The sequence below is a fragment of the Cantharellus anzutake genome (genome assembly GCF_015039405.1).
Source record: "Cantharellus anzutake strain C23 chromosome Unknown EI90scaffold_344, whole genome shotgun sequence".
Taxonomy (NCBI): Eukaryota; Fungi; Basidiomycota; class Agaricomycetes; order Cantharellales; family Hydnaceae; genus Cantharellus; species Cantharellus anzutake.
In genome coordinates, this window is record NW_024067294.1 from 2,780 (window position 1) to 17,482 (window position 14,703).

Genomic DNA, 14,703 nt, shown 5'->3' on the forward strand with positions numbered 1-14,703 from the left:
GAGAAGCGTAGGAGGATGATGGAAGGGTGGAGGTGTTGTGAGGGAGGAGCGGAGGAGTAGGAGGAGTAGTAGGAGGGTGGCGAGAGGGGCAGTGTTCGGTCCGAGGTGAGTATCGGAGCGGATGGAGATAGGGGAGGAGAGGGAAGGAGGAGTGGAGGTGGCATGGGAGGTAAAAGGAGGTGTGTTGCCAGGACTGAAGGTGAGTATCGGAACAGACAGTGGTAGGGTAGGACTCTGGAGGTGGGGAAGGAGGAGGTCCGGAAGTCGGGTTGGGATCGGGTATGCACGGATATGACAGAAGTACAAATCTCGTAGACAAGCATCAGGGTCCAGCCCTCATTCCGTGACAAGGCCAGGGAGATCCTCCTAGTTGCTGGGGTGTCTAGTCCCAGTCCGAGATCCTCAAACTCACTGAGGGGGCTAGCCCCAGCCTTCACAGGAAATGAGTTGAGAAGAAGGGTAACCTTCTCAACCTCCTGTGAAGCCGCTACAAATGGGAGTTGGGAACTATACAGTGTTCGGCTCTTTGCCGACTTTCCATAATTGGCACCCCCCTGTGGGAAGATTCTGGGCAAGCTGCTCACCCAGAAAGTTCCCACGGTTGTGGCTGTGATGGTTTCTGGGCGAGTAACTTGCCCAGAACGTTCCCATGGGTCTGCATGCATGCAGGAATGTGGAACAGTGAAGGGAAAAATAGGAGAAAATGGTGGGAAGGGTACCTGAGGGTGTGTGGGGTTGGGGGCTGTGCCCTGACAACAAGTGAAAACAACTCTGTTTGACAAGTAATCTTCCTTACCTCCACATTCCAAAAAAGGAAATCAATTTCTGAAAAAATTGGCAGTTTTGCCAAATTTCAAAAACTTGTAGATCAATGCATTATATGCTGTTTTTATAGTACAATTTTCATTTGAGACAAAGTTGACTGGTATTTTGCTGTGGAGTTGTCATGGATAATCTACCTATGTACACTGTAGGATGGAAGAAAACACCTTGATTCATAATACCTACTGTGATTAGATAGGGCCCCACCATGACTGGGGGCTCCCTTCTTTTGACAAGGCTCTTCATCAGTCATCTTTACTCAGGTATTCGATGTTCTTCATGAGCTGTGAAACGTCAGACTGGTGTGCCCAGTGTGATTTCTGGGTTTAAGGGATTGTGGCCCAAATGGAGTCACATCATGCCTTCCAAACCCACATTCAACCTACAACCATGCTTCCAGGAGGTCCACAGCATGGGCACAGTATGACTCATGGGTAGATTGGTCCACCAAAAGATCTACCCCCCAGTCCCACCACAGCCGACCCTGATCAGCTTGCTGCCCACATTGCAAGTACCCAGATCATGGAGATCAATTCCCAGTCATCCTGGAACCAGAGTGAGGTGAAGTTGTCAGATCTGTCATGGATCATCAATGTTCCCAAGTTCCCCTTGATTGGAATCATCAAGAGATCATATGTCTAAGCTGTTGAGTACATAGACTTCTACACCATCTCTAATCCTAGGTTCCACCTCAGTCTGATTGCCTCACTGATCCTCACATCCTGGGCTCCAAACCATCACATCAAACACCAAAGTGATAAAGTGTCATCCAAGGTGGCAAAGAATGCAAACATGGAAGTGCACTGGCATGGGATTTTGAACATAAGGAGGCAGGATGGATAGCAAAGGCACCACTCTTTCATACCTGGTTGATCTTCATTTCAGGTGTTTTGGTTGACATAGATTTCAACCATTGTTGTGGATAGGTTATGAAGGAGCCTTGGGGTGAATGGATGTGCTGTGTGATGATTCCCAGTATTTGCTTGATAAAGGCCATAAAGCAGGTCCTCAGTACTGCTTAGCTTCTCACTTTCTCCATAGGCAGCTGTCAGATCTTGAAGGGATTTGAGGCACCACAATTCAGAGAGGTGGCTTGTCTGAATGTTCATCTGAGGGGCTCAAGCAGTTTGATCTACCTAGGGTACAATCATGGTACAGCAACAGTAAGTGAGTTGATGTCAGGTGACATGGGGGAGACTCAGGTTTGGAGGGCTGCAGCCTCAGGTGGGAGCACTGTGCCCAGTCTTCAAAGTTTAGTATATATAGCTTGAGGGCCTGGTCTTGGGTGGCAGCATCACCCATGACCACATCTGCTTGCTCTTTTAGGGAGATTTTTGCCTCCATTGCCTGTTGTGCCTTCATTTGTTTCGATTTTTCAATCTCCACAATTCTGGCGCAAATGGAGGAAATATCATCCCTCACCCTTTGGTATTCACCAAAATACACTGGGTGATCCTTCCACCCCACAATCCTATCTAATCACAGTGGGTATTATGAATCATAATACTTGTGCCATGGCGATTTTTTGGTATCATAAAAAAGAGAAAAATCACACCTTTCCAACGGTGTAACGGGAATGGAAGTCCGGTAAACGGTTCAGGAGTTATGGCCAATTCATTGTCGTGCCCAGTCGTGCCCTAGTCGTGCCCTATCATGCCATTGGCCAGTACTCGGCCAGTTCTCAATATTATGAAATATAAACGAGTGTCCAAAGGCCTTATGGATCTCCTCTACAAGATGCAAAAAACCCCGAGCGAATAGCTGCCACAGTTATTGAGTTATTGAGGAAACAAAGTTGTGCCTTGAGTTTCAGTGTTTGAGTTTAAGTTGAGAATTGATTTGTTTGGGGTGTATAGCATATCACAAGATAGGTATTGAAAATATATACACGATGCAGAAAACCTTGAGTGAAATGGGTCACTTGTTGTGAAGTTATTCAAGAAATAAAGTGTGAACATGGGACCAAGGGCACGAGTGGAGGGCACAAGTGTGTTTATTGAATAGCTCAAGAACGAGAGCAGCTATTGACCCAGGGTCTTTTGCATCTGGTGGAGATTATGAATACGGCCTTTGGAACATCAACGATGCCTGATAATACTGAGAAATGGGGGAGAAAACAGCAATGGCACAAGTAGGGCACGAGTGACTTGTGCCCAATCGTGCCATGGACCATTATTCATCCTGAGGAAAGCAAAAGGGGGAAAATGGCTATTCCCGATATCACTCTGGTATGGCTCCAAGAGGTAACACACTGCCTAATGGTAATCGAGGTTAAGGGCCACCCAATCAAGGGTCTTGGTTTGTTTCCCCCCTTCCAATTATTGTGTGTAGAATTGATGGTAGGTTCATAGTGCCAAAAGTTTGGCTTGCAGAGCACAGTAGGGGTTTTTTCCAACTCAACATGGGCTCTCATCTTCGTCAGGTCATCACTCAAGCTTTCATGGTGTTCCATACATATCCTGACCAAGCAATAATTTATCACTCCCTTATTATTGGGGTGTACTTTTCATTGTTTGAGTTTAAGCATCCAGAAGAGCTGGAACAACTCCCTAGAGGTGCAGGTATGCTTGGTCTTCCAGTTTTCATTGCCAGAAGGCTAATTCTCTAAGGAGATTTGAAACCAATACCATTCAGACTCCTTGACCAGTCTGCAGTGCTCTCACTCATCCCTCGTGGCTGCATCAGGGTGCTTATCTTCTCCCAACCCACCCTTAATCATGATGGCACAAACATTTTTGGAATATCACCCGCTTTCCTCAGGTGCCTTCAGACATGTCTTCCATCTGGTGTGGGTCTGGCTCCATTAGGTGGTGTTGTCACTGCATTAACTTCAGAACTTGGAGTAAGTCTCATCAGCTCTGTTAGTGTAACATCAGACTAAAAGCAAGTCAGGCCCTAGAGGGGAGAAAACGAGTTGGACAACTTTTACCAATCCTACAGCTCTAGTGAGATGGATTTATCCCAGTCAGAGGTAGACTCTGAGGCTGGGGACCCATCATATACACCGAGTGATCCATGATCAGGGTGGGATGCAGAAGAACTTTCACGATAACATTCTCAATATATTCCCTACCAATTCCACTTCACACTGAGACCTAATCTGTTCCGACCAATGTAGTGGACATGGCCCAACATGGGCTGGCACAGAATGCTGATTTGCAGGACACAAAGGGCAAGGGCGAGCCGTAACCGATAGCCCTAGCTTAGGATGGGGGAGGGGAGGATGGTGGTGAAGAAAGTGTTGAAATTCTTGTTTCTTGGTATGCTGTGGACCATCCATTGAGTCCATCAGACTGTACATCTTACACATGGGCATTTCCATGAAGGATTGCCCCAAGGGATCTACTACCGTCATAGTAGGTCTACTATGATCTGAATTGATTTTAAAATTCCCACGACATAGTAGAATTGAATGGAAAGGACTGAATTGGTTCTGAAAGTCAAGTGGCTCGACTACTGTCATAGTAAGATTGAATGGCATAGTAGGATTTTTTTCTCATGGTTAGCAAGTGAGGATGTCCACTTGCTTTTTTCTCACGGCAGCAAGTGAAGATGTTCACTTGCTTTTTTTCTCACACACAGGAAATGAAGGGTAACCTTCTCAACCTCCTGTGAAGCCACTACAAATGGGAGCCAGGAACTATACAGTTTTCAGCTCTTTGCCGACTTTCCATAATTGGCACCCCCCCGTGAGAAGATTCTGGGCAAGCCGCTCGCCCAGAAAGTTCCCACGGTTGTGGCTGTGATGGTTTCTGGGCGAGTAACTCGCCCAGAATGTTCCCACAGTCTGCATGCATGCGGGATTGTGGAACAGTGAAGGGAAAAATAGGAGAAAATGGGGGAAGGGTACCTGAGGGTGTGTGGGGTCAGGGGCTGTGCCCTGACAGCTAGCAAGTGACAATGTCCACTTGCTTTTTTTCTCACGGCAGCAAGTGAAGATGTTCACTTGCTTTTTTTCTCACAGCTAGCGAGTGAAGATGTCCACTTGCACTATTGTCATAGTAGGATTGAATGGAAAAGGCCGGTGCATAGTAGGATGTCGGTGCCATCTTAGTGTCTCTACTACAGTCATAGTAGGATTGAATGGAAAAGGCAGGTGCATAGGAGGATTTAAGCAAGTGAGGATATCCACTTGCTTTTTTTCTCACGGCTAGCAAGTGGAGATGTCCACTTGCTTTTTTTCTCATGGCAGCAAGTGAACATCTTCACTTGCTTTTTTTCTCATGGCAGCAAGTGAAGATGTCCACTTGCTTTTTTTCTCATGGCAGCAAGTGAACATCTTCACTTGCTTTTTTTCTCACGGCTAGCAAGTGGAGATGTCTGCTTGCTTTTTTTCTCACAGCAGCAAGTGAACATCTTCACTTGCTTTTTTTCTCACGGCTAGCAAGTGAAGATGTCCACTTGCACTATTGTCATAGTAGGATTGAATGGAAAAGGCTGGTGCATAGTAGGATGTCGGTGCCATCTTAGTGTCTCTACTACAGGCATAGTAGGATTGAATGGAAAAGGCAGGTGCATAGGAGGATTTAAGCAAGTGAGGATATCCACTTGCTTTTTTTTTCACGGCAGGCAAGTGAAGATGTTCACTTGCTTTTTTTCTCACGGCAGGCAAGTGAAGATGTCCACTTGCACTATTATCATAGTAGGATTGAATGGAAAAGGCTGGTGCATAGTAGGATTTAAGCAAGTGAGGATATCCACTTGTTTTTATTCTCATTCACTGCCTTGTACACTTGTGTGAGCACGGAAGTGTGAGAAGACCTCCAGACACTGCCACAGTTCTGGGCGAGCAGCTCACCCAGAATGTTCCCACAGGTCACAGCCACAATTCTGGGCGAGCAACTTGCCCAGAACATTCCCACGGCCTCCAAGTACTGCCACCCAGACCTTCCCTATGGTCACACTGGTACATTTCCTTTTATGGGTGCCATGGGAGTTGAGATTCCAGACTTGTACCCAGCCATCTCCATTATGGATGCGCAAAATCTGGACTAAGTGGTTGTTATTGTTGCAAGTTGATTTCCGGAGTAGGTGATCGGATTTGTGGTTATGTCCATCACATGTGACTTTTGTATTGTAATGGTAGCTATTTAAATTGTGAGGCTATGCAGACACATTTTTTTCTCTCACTGGGGTGCAGGAAGGATTGAGGTGGGGGGAGGGAGGGCCCGCTCTTCCCTTACTAGATAACAATCCCAGGTTCTCTTACCTGTGTCCAAGGCAGGGTTGTGTTGTGCCCGATAGCGCACCGTTGGGATATCATAGCACAGCATCCCTTGGAACCCTGCATCCTTCCCCCAAGTCGAATCCCTGGTGTGAGCCTTTTCTCTCCTATTTCATTGAGAGCTGAACTTGTCCAGTATAACCGGCATGAAGGTGGGGAGTTGAGGGAGTCGAGGGTAGTAGACCTCTAGGTAGGAACCCTTTGATGTATCCAGCACTTACATCTCTCATTCCCGCGCAGCATTCCCGTTCAGCATTCCCATTCTTATTTTGTTTTCCCCCCACTTTGGCGTATCTGCTGCTCCCTGGGAGTCCCAATACTTTGATGTAAAGGGATCAGAGCACATCCCTCAAAGTGTTCCCAGGCAGACGCGTCATCGTGGCTTTTTCTTTTTCCATATCTCTCTTTTTTATTTTCCACGATCCCCCTTCTCAACTCAGAACATCTGTTTCTTGCCGTTGAAAACGTCGGTCTCAATTTGTATCGATCACTGAATCGTCCGTATCAGTCTCGGCCGCTGAAGTTTCCGTATCAGATCCTCTTGGGGAATCCCTTTGACGAGAGTTCAACTCCGTACGACTCTTCACTTAATTTTTCCCGCTTCCAGTTGACTTTCTGCCCTATTTGCACTCAACCGCATTTCCAGACTCTCATTTAGTTTTCTGGCGATCAGATCGACGGTGTCTATGATCTATGGTGGTGGGTCGCTTTGTGTACGCCCTTAGCCTCCATTTCAACGCCTCACGTTGATCCAATGCGCTGTCAGCGCTCAAGTTCACCCCGGATCTCTATGGGTGATTTTGGCCATAGGCGTCTTTGGATGGGCTGCTTCGTGACGGCCTTCTGTGTCATTTTTGGCCGATTTGGCCGGTCCTTGGGCCATTAGCCCGGATCTTACGTTAGGACCTTCATCCTAAGCGGGTGGACGATCTGCTGCCGTTCGAGCGATTTTGTCGACGGGGGGATGAGTTTTGGCTGGTTTGATGATTTTTGGTGCGTTGGTCATAATTTTCCCCCTTTCCATGCCTTTCTCCCCCCTTTAACTCGCCGTTCTGATGTTCTGCAACGCCCTTAGAACCTATTCCCACATCTGATCCCCCCATTCCTCAATTCGCATCATTCATATCCGCCCAAGCCCGCGTGTCCGCAGTTGCCGGTTCAGTGATCTCGACATTACATGCTTCAACAAACAAGAGTCCAACAACAACGACAATGTCTTTAGCGCCTGCCCACCTGCTTGCTACAGTCGTTGCATCTGACCGCGTGCCCCACTCGCCCTTCCCTAGCGTCAGAAACGCTACCGGTCCTGAGGCATGCATTGCCCAGTCGCTTCATCAGAGTCGTGGCGTGCTGATTCTGATGCTAAGGAATCTACACTGTCTCTTGACCTCAACGATGTAAGTATCAGTTCCCCCATATCTCTCGCCACCAAATTCACCATCTCAACTTCTTTGGCTCAAGCGCTTCAAACTCTGATTACATGTTTTTGCCACCTGTGTAACTCCAACTACTGCAATGAGTGATGATCCCATGCTGCGAGGTTTGTAATGGGGGTGGCAAATGAAGGAGAGTAATATTGTAACTATGTAATACAAGTACTCTGAAACCATGGGTTGTTGGTCACTCAATCAAATCATTGAATGCACCGATTTTTTTTGGCACCTTGGTAATATTGTAGAAAGGGGCTCGCGAAAATGATGTTGTTGGAAGCGAGGTGGGCCAGGATGGACAGGCAGGTGACATGGCGAGAGCCACTGAAGATGCATGGAGCCGAAACGACAGGATGGGGGTTGGTGTGTGGTGCAAGAAAAGAGGTGAGATGAACATTGTTAACATGTGGCAGTTGTATCACACCAATATTGGCCGGTGGAAGTGACAATGTCGGAGGAAGGGGGAATGGGGTGGGCTGTGTCGAGGTGAGCAAAAAGGCGAGCGATGAACGCTGCCGATATTGGGCCATTTCACCACACATAAGTCATGTCTGAATAAGTAGACATGAAAACTTGGCAATGAGGCGATAAGATAAGAAAAAAGCCAAACGCACCGAGATCGAATACGATACCATGTCCACTCCATCCAAGCAGGTAAGGCTCCGGATTTACGTGCCAGGGGGGGGGGGCGAAGTGCTCGCCTGCAACTGGGCGGCTTTGTCTTGGCATAAGGTATGGTCGAAATCCCTGTCTACGTAGGCAAGTACATAGCAGGACGCGAGGTCGCTCACAGAGACGAGCAACGCCGGGCTGCCAGCTCGAGCATGGTGCGCACCGTTGGACCACTCACAAAAACCGCCAAACTGCACCGTCTCCATCAATGCCAAGGCCCGAACCGACGAGCCATGCAGCACGAAATTCCACCAGAGCCCAAAGAGGCTGTCAATGTCTATGGGAATCGCACATACACATTCCGCCGTTGCTCGAAAACCACGAATTTTCGTTAGTTTCGCCACGAAATATGATGGAGTGTTTGCAATCGGTTTCTCCTCGCTTTCCTGGCACTGGTGTCGAGCCCTGCGCTGCGTTGGTAATCTTGCTTTGATGATGGTTCGACGGCATCAGTGCTGGGTAACCCAACAAGCCTACAGTCGAAGTTAAACAGTGCGAAAAATCTGTTTTACAAAAATTCACAGCAACACGAGCGAGGCCTGCAGCGTGCAAACGGCTGGGTCACAGAGATGTTGTCAGCGTAACATGGAATGTATAGCACAACACCATCCGGTGCTCACGGATGCCCACTGAGTGAAAGAAGCCATAACACTTCATGCAGCTCAGGCATCTCGTTTGGTTTCGTGCCACCAATCGGCCCACGGAACAGGTTGCCATGGTCGTTGGGCAAACTCATATCCCGGCACAACGCAAAAATATTCATGGTCAGAAATCGTACTAGTGTGATTGGGCTGGGAGAATGGATCTATTTCTGCAGGTGCGGTCTTCCTGGCGTGAGAGATCAGTTTGAGATGATGGTAATCGGCATCCTCGCACCTCGGTGCAAGCCGATTGAGTCATTTATTGTGACATCAGTATTCATCGGCAGGCCTCCAGCCCTCTGTGATGATTATTTGGTGAAGTTGGCACAGTTTGAACGGCCGTCACAACGGCTGTTGCCGGTTTTCCGAGAACAGTTGCCCATGGCCACTTCCATCACTCTTACTTGCTTGGCGGTTGACCGTGGAAGAAACCACCTCGCTGCCGTGTTTTTTCTCTGAATGTGTCGCCTCGCGAATCTGTTGACTTCCTTTGCGACACTATGAAGTTTAAATTAGCCCACCAACCGGATCATCTGGATGCAAACCAGCTGGTTTTGTGGAAGCTCTCAGCATGCGATATGATTCCGCTAAGCCACAGCCAAGGCAAGACTGAACATTGGGTTGCAGCATCTTCGCCCACGTGCCCAATGAACCTCCATGAATCCGAGTCCCCACTTATAGCCTGGTTTGATGGTTGTGTGTACCTGTAAACTATGTCAATCAAGCTTGCAACGTATCAAGATTCAATATTGTATCCTAGTCGCCCATGGCTGGAGTACACATACAGCTCGCATCGCTGCATACCGGTGCCAACCGGCTGTGGCTTGCTTTTACCACAAGTTACACGCTACTTGGATTATATATATAAGCCGTATGCTTATCCATAGGCCACGCCTGTGTCTTGCCGGCTGCGATCCTCATCTTCCTGACTTTTCGACAGGATGAACCATCAGGTATGGATTGGGTTTGGTGACTGTTCATGACTGACTTGCCTTCGTAGTTCCGTTCCGCTATCAAACGAATGTTTCGCTCCCAACCATCCATCGTGAATGATAAAGTCAGATCTAATGCTTGATAGGCTATTCCTCACGCAGTGGACCCAACCTTTCGTTCAAAGTTTCCCTTTGAGATTTGGGAGAATATATCACTCGCAAAGCAGATCTTTGCGCCATGACACGCATCAGCAGGAACTGGAAAGCGGTCGCTGAACGTGCGATGTATCGCATTGTTTCACTTGAGGACAATACAATCGCACTGGGTTTCTTCCAATCGGTCATCGCTCGGCCAATTGCGGGGATCGTTTGTGTGGTCACTATTCATTGACCTGCCCGCTCATAATTTCCGGTTGGACCTTCCGAGAAATATACGCCAGAAGAAGACACCGAGGCTTCTTCTGCATGGAGCCTGCACTGACAATTTGAGAACCATTGATAAGACTTGGGATTTGGGATTGCTCTCAAGGGTATTGACGCTCTGTCCCAACATCTTACAATTACGGCTTAGCATCACGCCAAGACTGCACAAAGCTTTCACACCACCCCACCGAAAATATACAAGACCCCTTCAACGTCTCCAGATTTCTCCAAGAAGTCGCGGCGAAGCGAAGCCCGTGGCAATGCCCAGCTTAGGGCTGACTGGCCCATGCGAGGTTGTTAAAGCCCTAGTCCCAGGCAGACCGGTACGAGATGTCAGACTGATATGGTGTGAAGAGGATGGGAAACTTCTCGGGGCATTGACCGCGCTCGGGCAGTCGACCAGTCCAGTTTCCACGCTTACAATCCAATCTGTGGACCTACTGGATGAAAAGGCCATCGTTTTCACTGGACATGACCTTCCGTGCCTTGAATACCTCAGCATCGTTTCCCCTTATTTCCAGCTTCCGGACGACGACGTTGTGATGGTCCTCCAACGGAGCCTTGAAGGACTTCCGTGCCTGAAAGAGCTCAAGATAATGGTCCCGTATTTGCCAAACGAGAAATGGCGATCTTTCATATCAACTTGTGAGACGCCGATCGTGGTTCTTGGATGGAAAGTAGAGATATGCTGGGACATAGATGGGTGGGTGTCTTACGTGAGTGATGACGAGCACTAGCACCTAGAGGTCAGACTTCCTTTTCTCTTTTCTTTGTATGACGAAGTCAGCGGATCGGTCGATGAAAGTGTGGGCATGCAAAAGAGGAAGTTGATTGTAATTAACTTCATTATTTCAGACACTTTTCCACAAACTCCGAATTAGATCAAAAGATCGACACGAGTTCAGCGTGTTTTGTCGGTCATGTCCAGATCCTTGCCGGCTGCTCAGAACACTGGGAACCAGTTTGTGACTGTGCTGTACTTTGCAGCTACTCAATCCGCAACAGGTCTCCACACCGAGATGATTCCTTTCCCAGATACTTCACTCACACTTGGTCAGCTCGCTCGTCTTCCAGCGGAACGTCACCCTGCTCTACAGGATGTCTTGAACGAGAGTTCGTGGAGTGTGGATGCTGAGATGAACGGGATGTGAATGAAGTTTACTTCAAGGGTGAAGAAGTCGCTGTCATTTGCCCAGTATCTGGTGGTTAGCGTAGGCACCCTTCGCAATTAATTTCGACATGCTCGCCCAAATGCTATGCCATTGACCGATTATAATTAACTCCAGCATACCTGAGGCTGTGACATTGACCTGACCAACACTCGACGCCCACACCCCTGAAAGTGCAATGTTGTCATCAAACTCTTACTCATGATCCTCCATCACTATCCACCACCCTTGGTCGTCCCCATCGCTAGGTGTCCTACTGTACGCTCTTCCAGAAATCGACCCAAGGAACGGGCGCCATGCTGCACCACCCAAGGGAACAGGGGAGCGCGATCGACCTGGAGCACGCGGAAGAGGCGGAGGTTCATAAACACTGTAGGTACATAGCCATCCAGTACAGCCGATAATCCCGACACCACAAGCCAGCGGACTCCGTCACCCCGCCACACCAACCAGGCACCCTTACCATGTATTGCCGATCCCCTCAGGTTGTGGTGTCACGGGACTGCCGCACTGCCGCATATCAACGCAACAACCTTCTCCGTGCGCTCTTATGCATGGTGCTACACATGGTCCGATCTGGGCCCCGACAACTCGCGTATGGTAACAGCAAATCATCTATGGAATCAAATCGGCAAAAACCACATACAGCTCAGACCCGAATCCGGGGACAGGCAATGGTGCAAATGCAGAAAAAAGACCATCATTAGGAAGCAGGGGAATCATGGGAAACAGAATAGAATAAGGAATTGATCGGAGTCGATCAACCGTACTAGTACTACTAGAATGGGTGGATATCTGGTTAAAGGGAAAAGAAAAGAAAAGCAAGCTAGTTACGATATACCGGTCAGAATATCAGTCCACTTTTGGCGCTAGACGGATTTAAGGAAAAGGGAAACAGACAAAACTTGTAGCTGACAGCGAAGCCCCAAGGTGGGGGTAGATTGAGAAGAACAGAGACAATAATGGGACGGGGAAGAGTGTGAATGTGCTACAATAATGTATGGGACGAGGGTCGAGAGAAAGATGAACGCATGAAACCCAAAACAAACTAGGCGGAGCGAAAGGCGTACAGAGCGCATAGTCTCAAACCGGAGAACACCAATGAGGAACTCAAATTAAGGGAGGGGTATGTATAAGAAATAAATTGCGAGATTCTAAAAGTTCGACAGAAACGCCCAAAATAGCCAATGCCTTTACGAGTTCTTTCCTGGCTGTATCAAGATCATCATAATCAAGCGCATTAATAGCGTACTTCGCAGCCTTCTTAGCTTTCGCCATATCCTCAGGGGAGATGGCATCAGGAAGAGGGGGAGCAGAGTGACGCAGGTACGGCGTTGGTGGGTAATGAGATGACACGGGAGGTAGAGCAGGAGTGGGGGCGATGGATGGGGCAGCAACGGGGGGAAACTTGGGGCAGGAGGCGAAACCAAAATCGGCGGAGAAGAAATGGATGGGAAAGATGGCACATCCGGTAAAATCGCGGAGATAGGTGGAATGACATTTACACCCTTGACACCTTCAGATTCAAACGAGGCAAAATTTGGAGGTGGTTAGCCAGAGAAGGCACGAGATGGCTAGCTTCATCTGGCCCGTAGTACAGGGTGCAATTCTCTGGACTCCACCGAACTCATCTGGTACTGAAAATCCCTTCCATGCATCCTGGGACAACAATGGACATTTCTCCTCCCCCCGGAATAAGCAGGCCAACTGCAAGAGGAGGCCAAGATCAGGTCAGAAAGACCCAGTATTCGTGCCACGGTTGCTGTGGCGTATCCACTGGGGATTTCCAAGACAGGTCGTGAGAATGTACAGGATGTTGTTTTCGGAAGACATCCTCGTGAGGAGCTCGCTGACAAGACTCGTGGGCCTATGGCCCTGCTCAGTACGTGCTTGGTATGTGATTCTTCTCCAGCACTACTAGTTGTTGACCTGCGGATTTAGGCTACTATGCAATTGGTGCTGATATCGCCTTCGGGAGAACCACTGGTCAATTAGAAGGATTTGGACTGATCAGTAAGTATGCCCATTCCCACTTCTGACCTCTTGTTTCAATGGCTCGCGACTAACGTTGCTTACTTGCTTGGATCGTCACGCTCAGTTGACTTTGCTCGAAATTTCGATCCTGCACGCGAAAGTCGAAGCAGGAAATGCATCGTCCCCTCCGTCCGCTTCCTCCGCTGTCGTTTCGGGGCGTTGCTTCGGGGCATCTGTGGGGTTCTGGTAATCCAACGTCCTAGCCTTGACACCATTATCAACTCTTAAACTTCGCATGTGTCTGACTCGGCTTGACGCGGGCTTGGGGGGTCCTCCCCAAGGTAGAATAGCAGCCTCTACGAGGTGCTCAACGTGCAAATCTGCACTTTCTTGACTTGCCCGATGTCGACTCTGAGCATATCGCATTGCTACCAAACTTGTCACATATATTTACATGAGCCCTAAGAGGAAGCAGAAGGAGGGCTGACTGTGAAAATATGTAATCAATCGCTCTCAAATGGTGTTGTGCCAGGATAAGATGACCTGGACGAGGGTTTGGGTCAAAACTAATGAAACCCATAGGGATGGGACCGTGAAACTAACATTTGGATGCTCGTTAGTATCGCAGCGACATTGTGGGTAGGTGACCAGCGATTCTGAAGCAAAGCTCTCCATTTGCATGGATGTTCGGATGATTTTGACAACGGTGGCGGGTTTGTTGGGATAGGACTCGTTGAATTGAATGTTCCATCGGCTACTTGGTCCGAATATCACCGCATTCCATAACATGAGGTTGTCATTGCAAGGAGCGACTTGAATCTGACGCCATGCACCATTGATGGCCCAAGATCTCCTATTCAACGTTGATTCAACGAGTCACGTTTCCCAGCGACACAAACAGCGATAGACGTCAGTGAGCGCTGCTGACGCCTCTACCAACACTAGGCAACGACCTGCGACTGTACCAAAAGCGCAAAGAAGCCTTTCAAGGAACGCATACTGTGAAACTCATTTGAACCCGACACCAAGTCTGACTCTTACGACAGACACATGGACACTCTTGTGCAATACTGCGTGCGAGAACTTTGTTTTGAGGGCGACTACGGTATGAGCACACTCGTGGCTGGCTGGTTTTTTTCTGGGAGATACTCAATGAATCATCCTCCCATGTTTGATTCGTGCTTAGGTTGTTCCAAGGGCACCACGACGCACAAAATATTAGCACCTCCAACCAGATAATTTTATTCAGTATATATCCTCCCTTGTAATATGTACTGGACAGGTCTCCATAGGCCTCTGTCCTCAAATTCCGCAAGTCTCCGTTGCTCCCAATCCGATGACCTCCGCCCTTCAACAATTTTCCGGACTTTGACAGGATCTCATGCGAGAGTCAGTGGGTGCTTGTGGAATGTGTTT

General features: G+C 48.4%; 3 protein-coding genes across 3 annotated transcripts; 2 read left to right on the forward strand and 1 right to left on the reverse strand.

The window, feature by feature from the left end:
• Window positions 1–3,223: 3,223 nt before the first annotated feature.
• Window positions 3,224–3,841, forward strand: EI90DRAFT_3140802 (uncharacterized protein; the record flags this gene model as incomplete). Its single annotated transcript, XM_039064969.1, has 3 exons — window positions 3,224–3,383; window positions 3,432–3,664; window positions 3,722–3,841. 3 exons carry the CDS (start codon window positions 3,224–3,226, stop codon window positions 3,839–3,841), a joined length of 513 nt encoding a protein of 170 aa, XP_038907445.1.
• Window positions 3,842–8,144: 4,303 nt separating this feature from the next.
• EI90DRAFT_3025236 (uncharacterized protein) lies at window positions 8,145–8,911 on the reverse strand (the record flags this gene model as incomplete). Its single annotated transcript, XM_039057919.1, is given in 5 exon segments — window positions 8,145–8,227; window positions 8,327–8,425; window positions 8,445–8,621; window positions 8,661–8,704; window positions 8,769–8,911. The coding sequence occupies 5 exon segments, from the start codon at window positions 8,909–8,911 to the stop codon at window positions 8,145–8,147; spliced, it is 546 nt and encodes a 181-aa protein (XP_038907446.1).
• A 1,048-nt stretch (window positions 8,912–9,959) lies between these two features.
• On the forward strand, window positions 9,960–12,055 carry EI90DRAFT_3296713 (uncharacterized protein; the record flags this gene model as incomplete). The annotated part of the gene is made up of 6 exons (XM_039067476.1): window positions 9,960–10,088; window positions 10,225–10,860; window positions 11,026–11,291; window positions 11,313–11,349; window positions 11,586–11,672; window positions 11,921–12,055. The coding sequence occupies 6 exons, from the start codon at window positions 9,960–9,962 to the stop codon at window positions 12,053–12,055; spliced, it is 1,290 nt and encodes a 429-aa protein (XP_038907447.1).
• Between the last annotated feature and the right edge of the window lie 2,648 nt (window positions 12,056–14,703).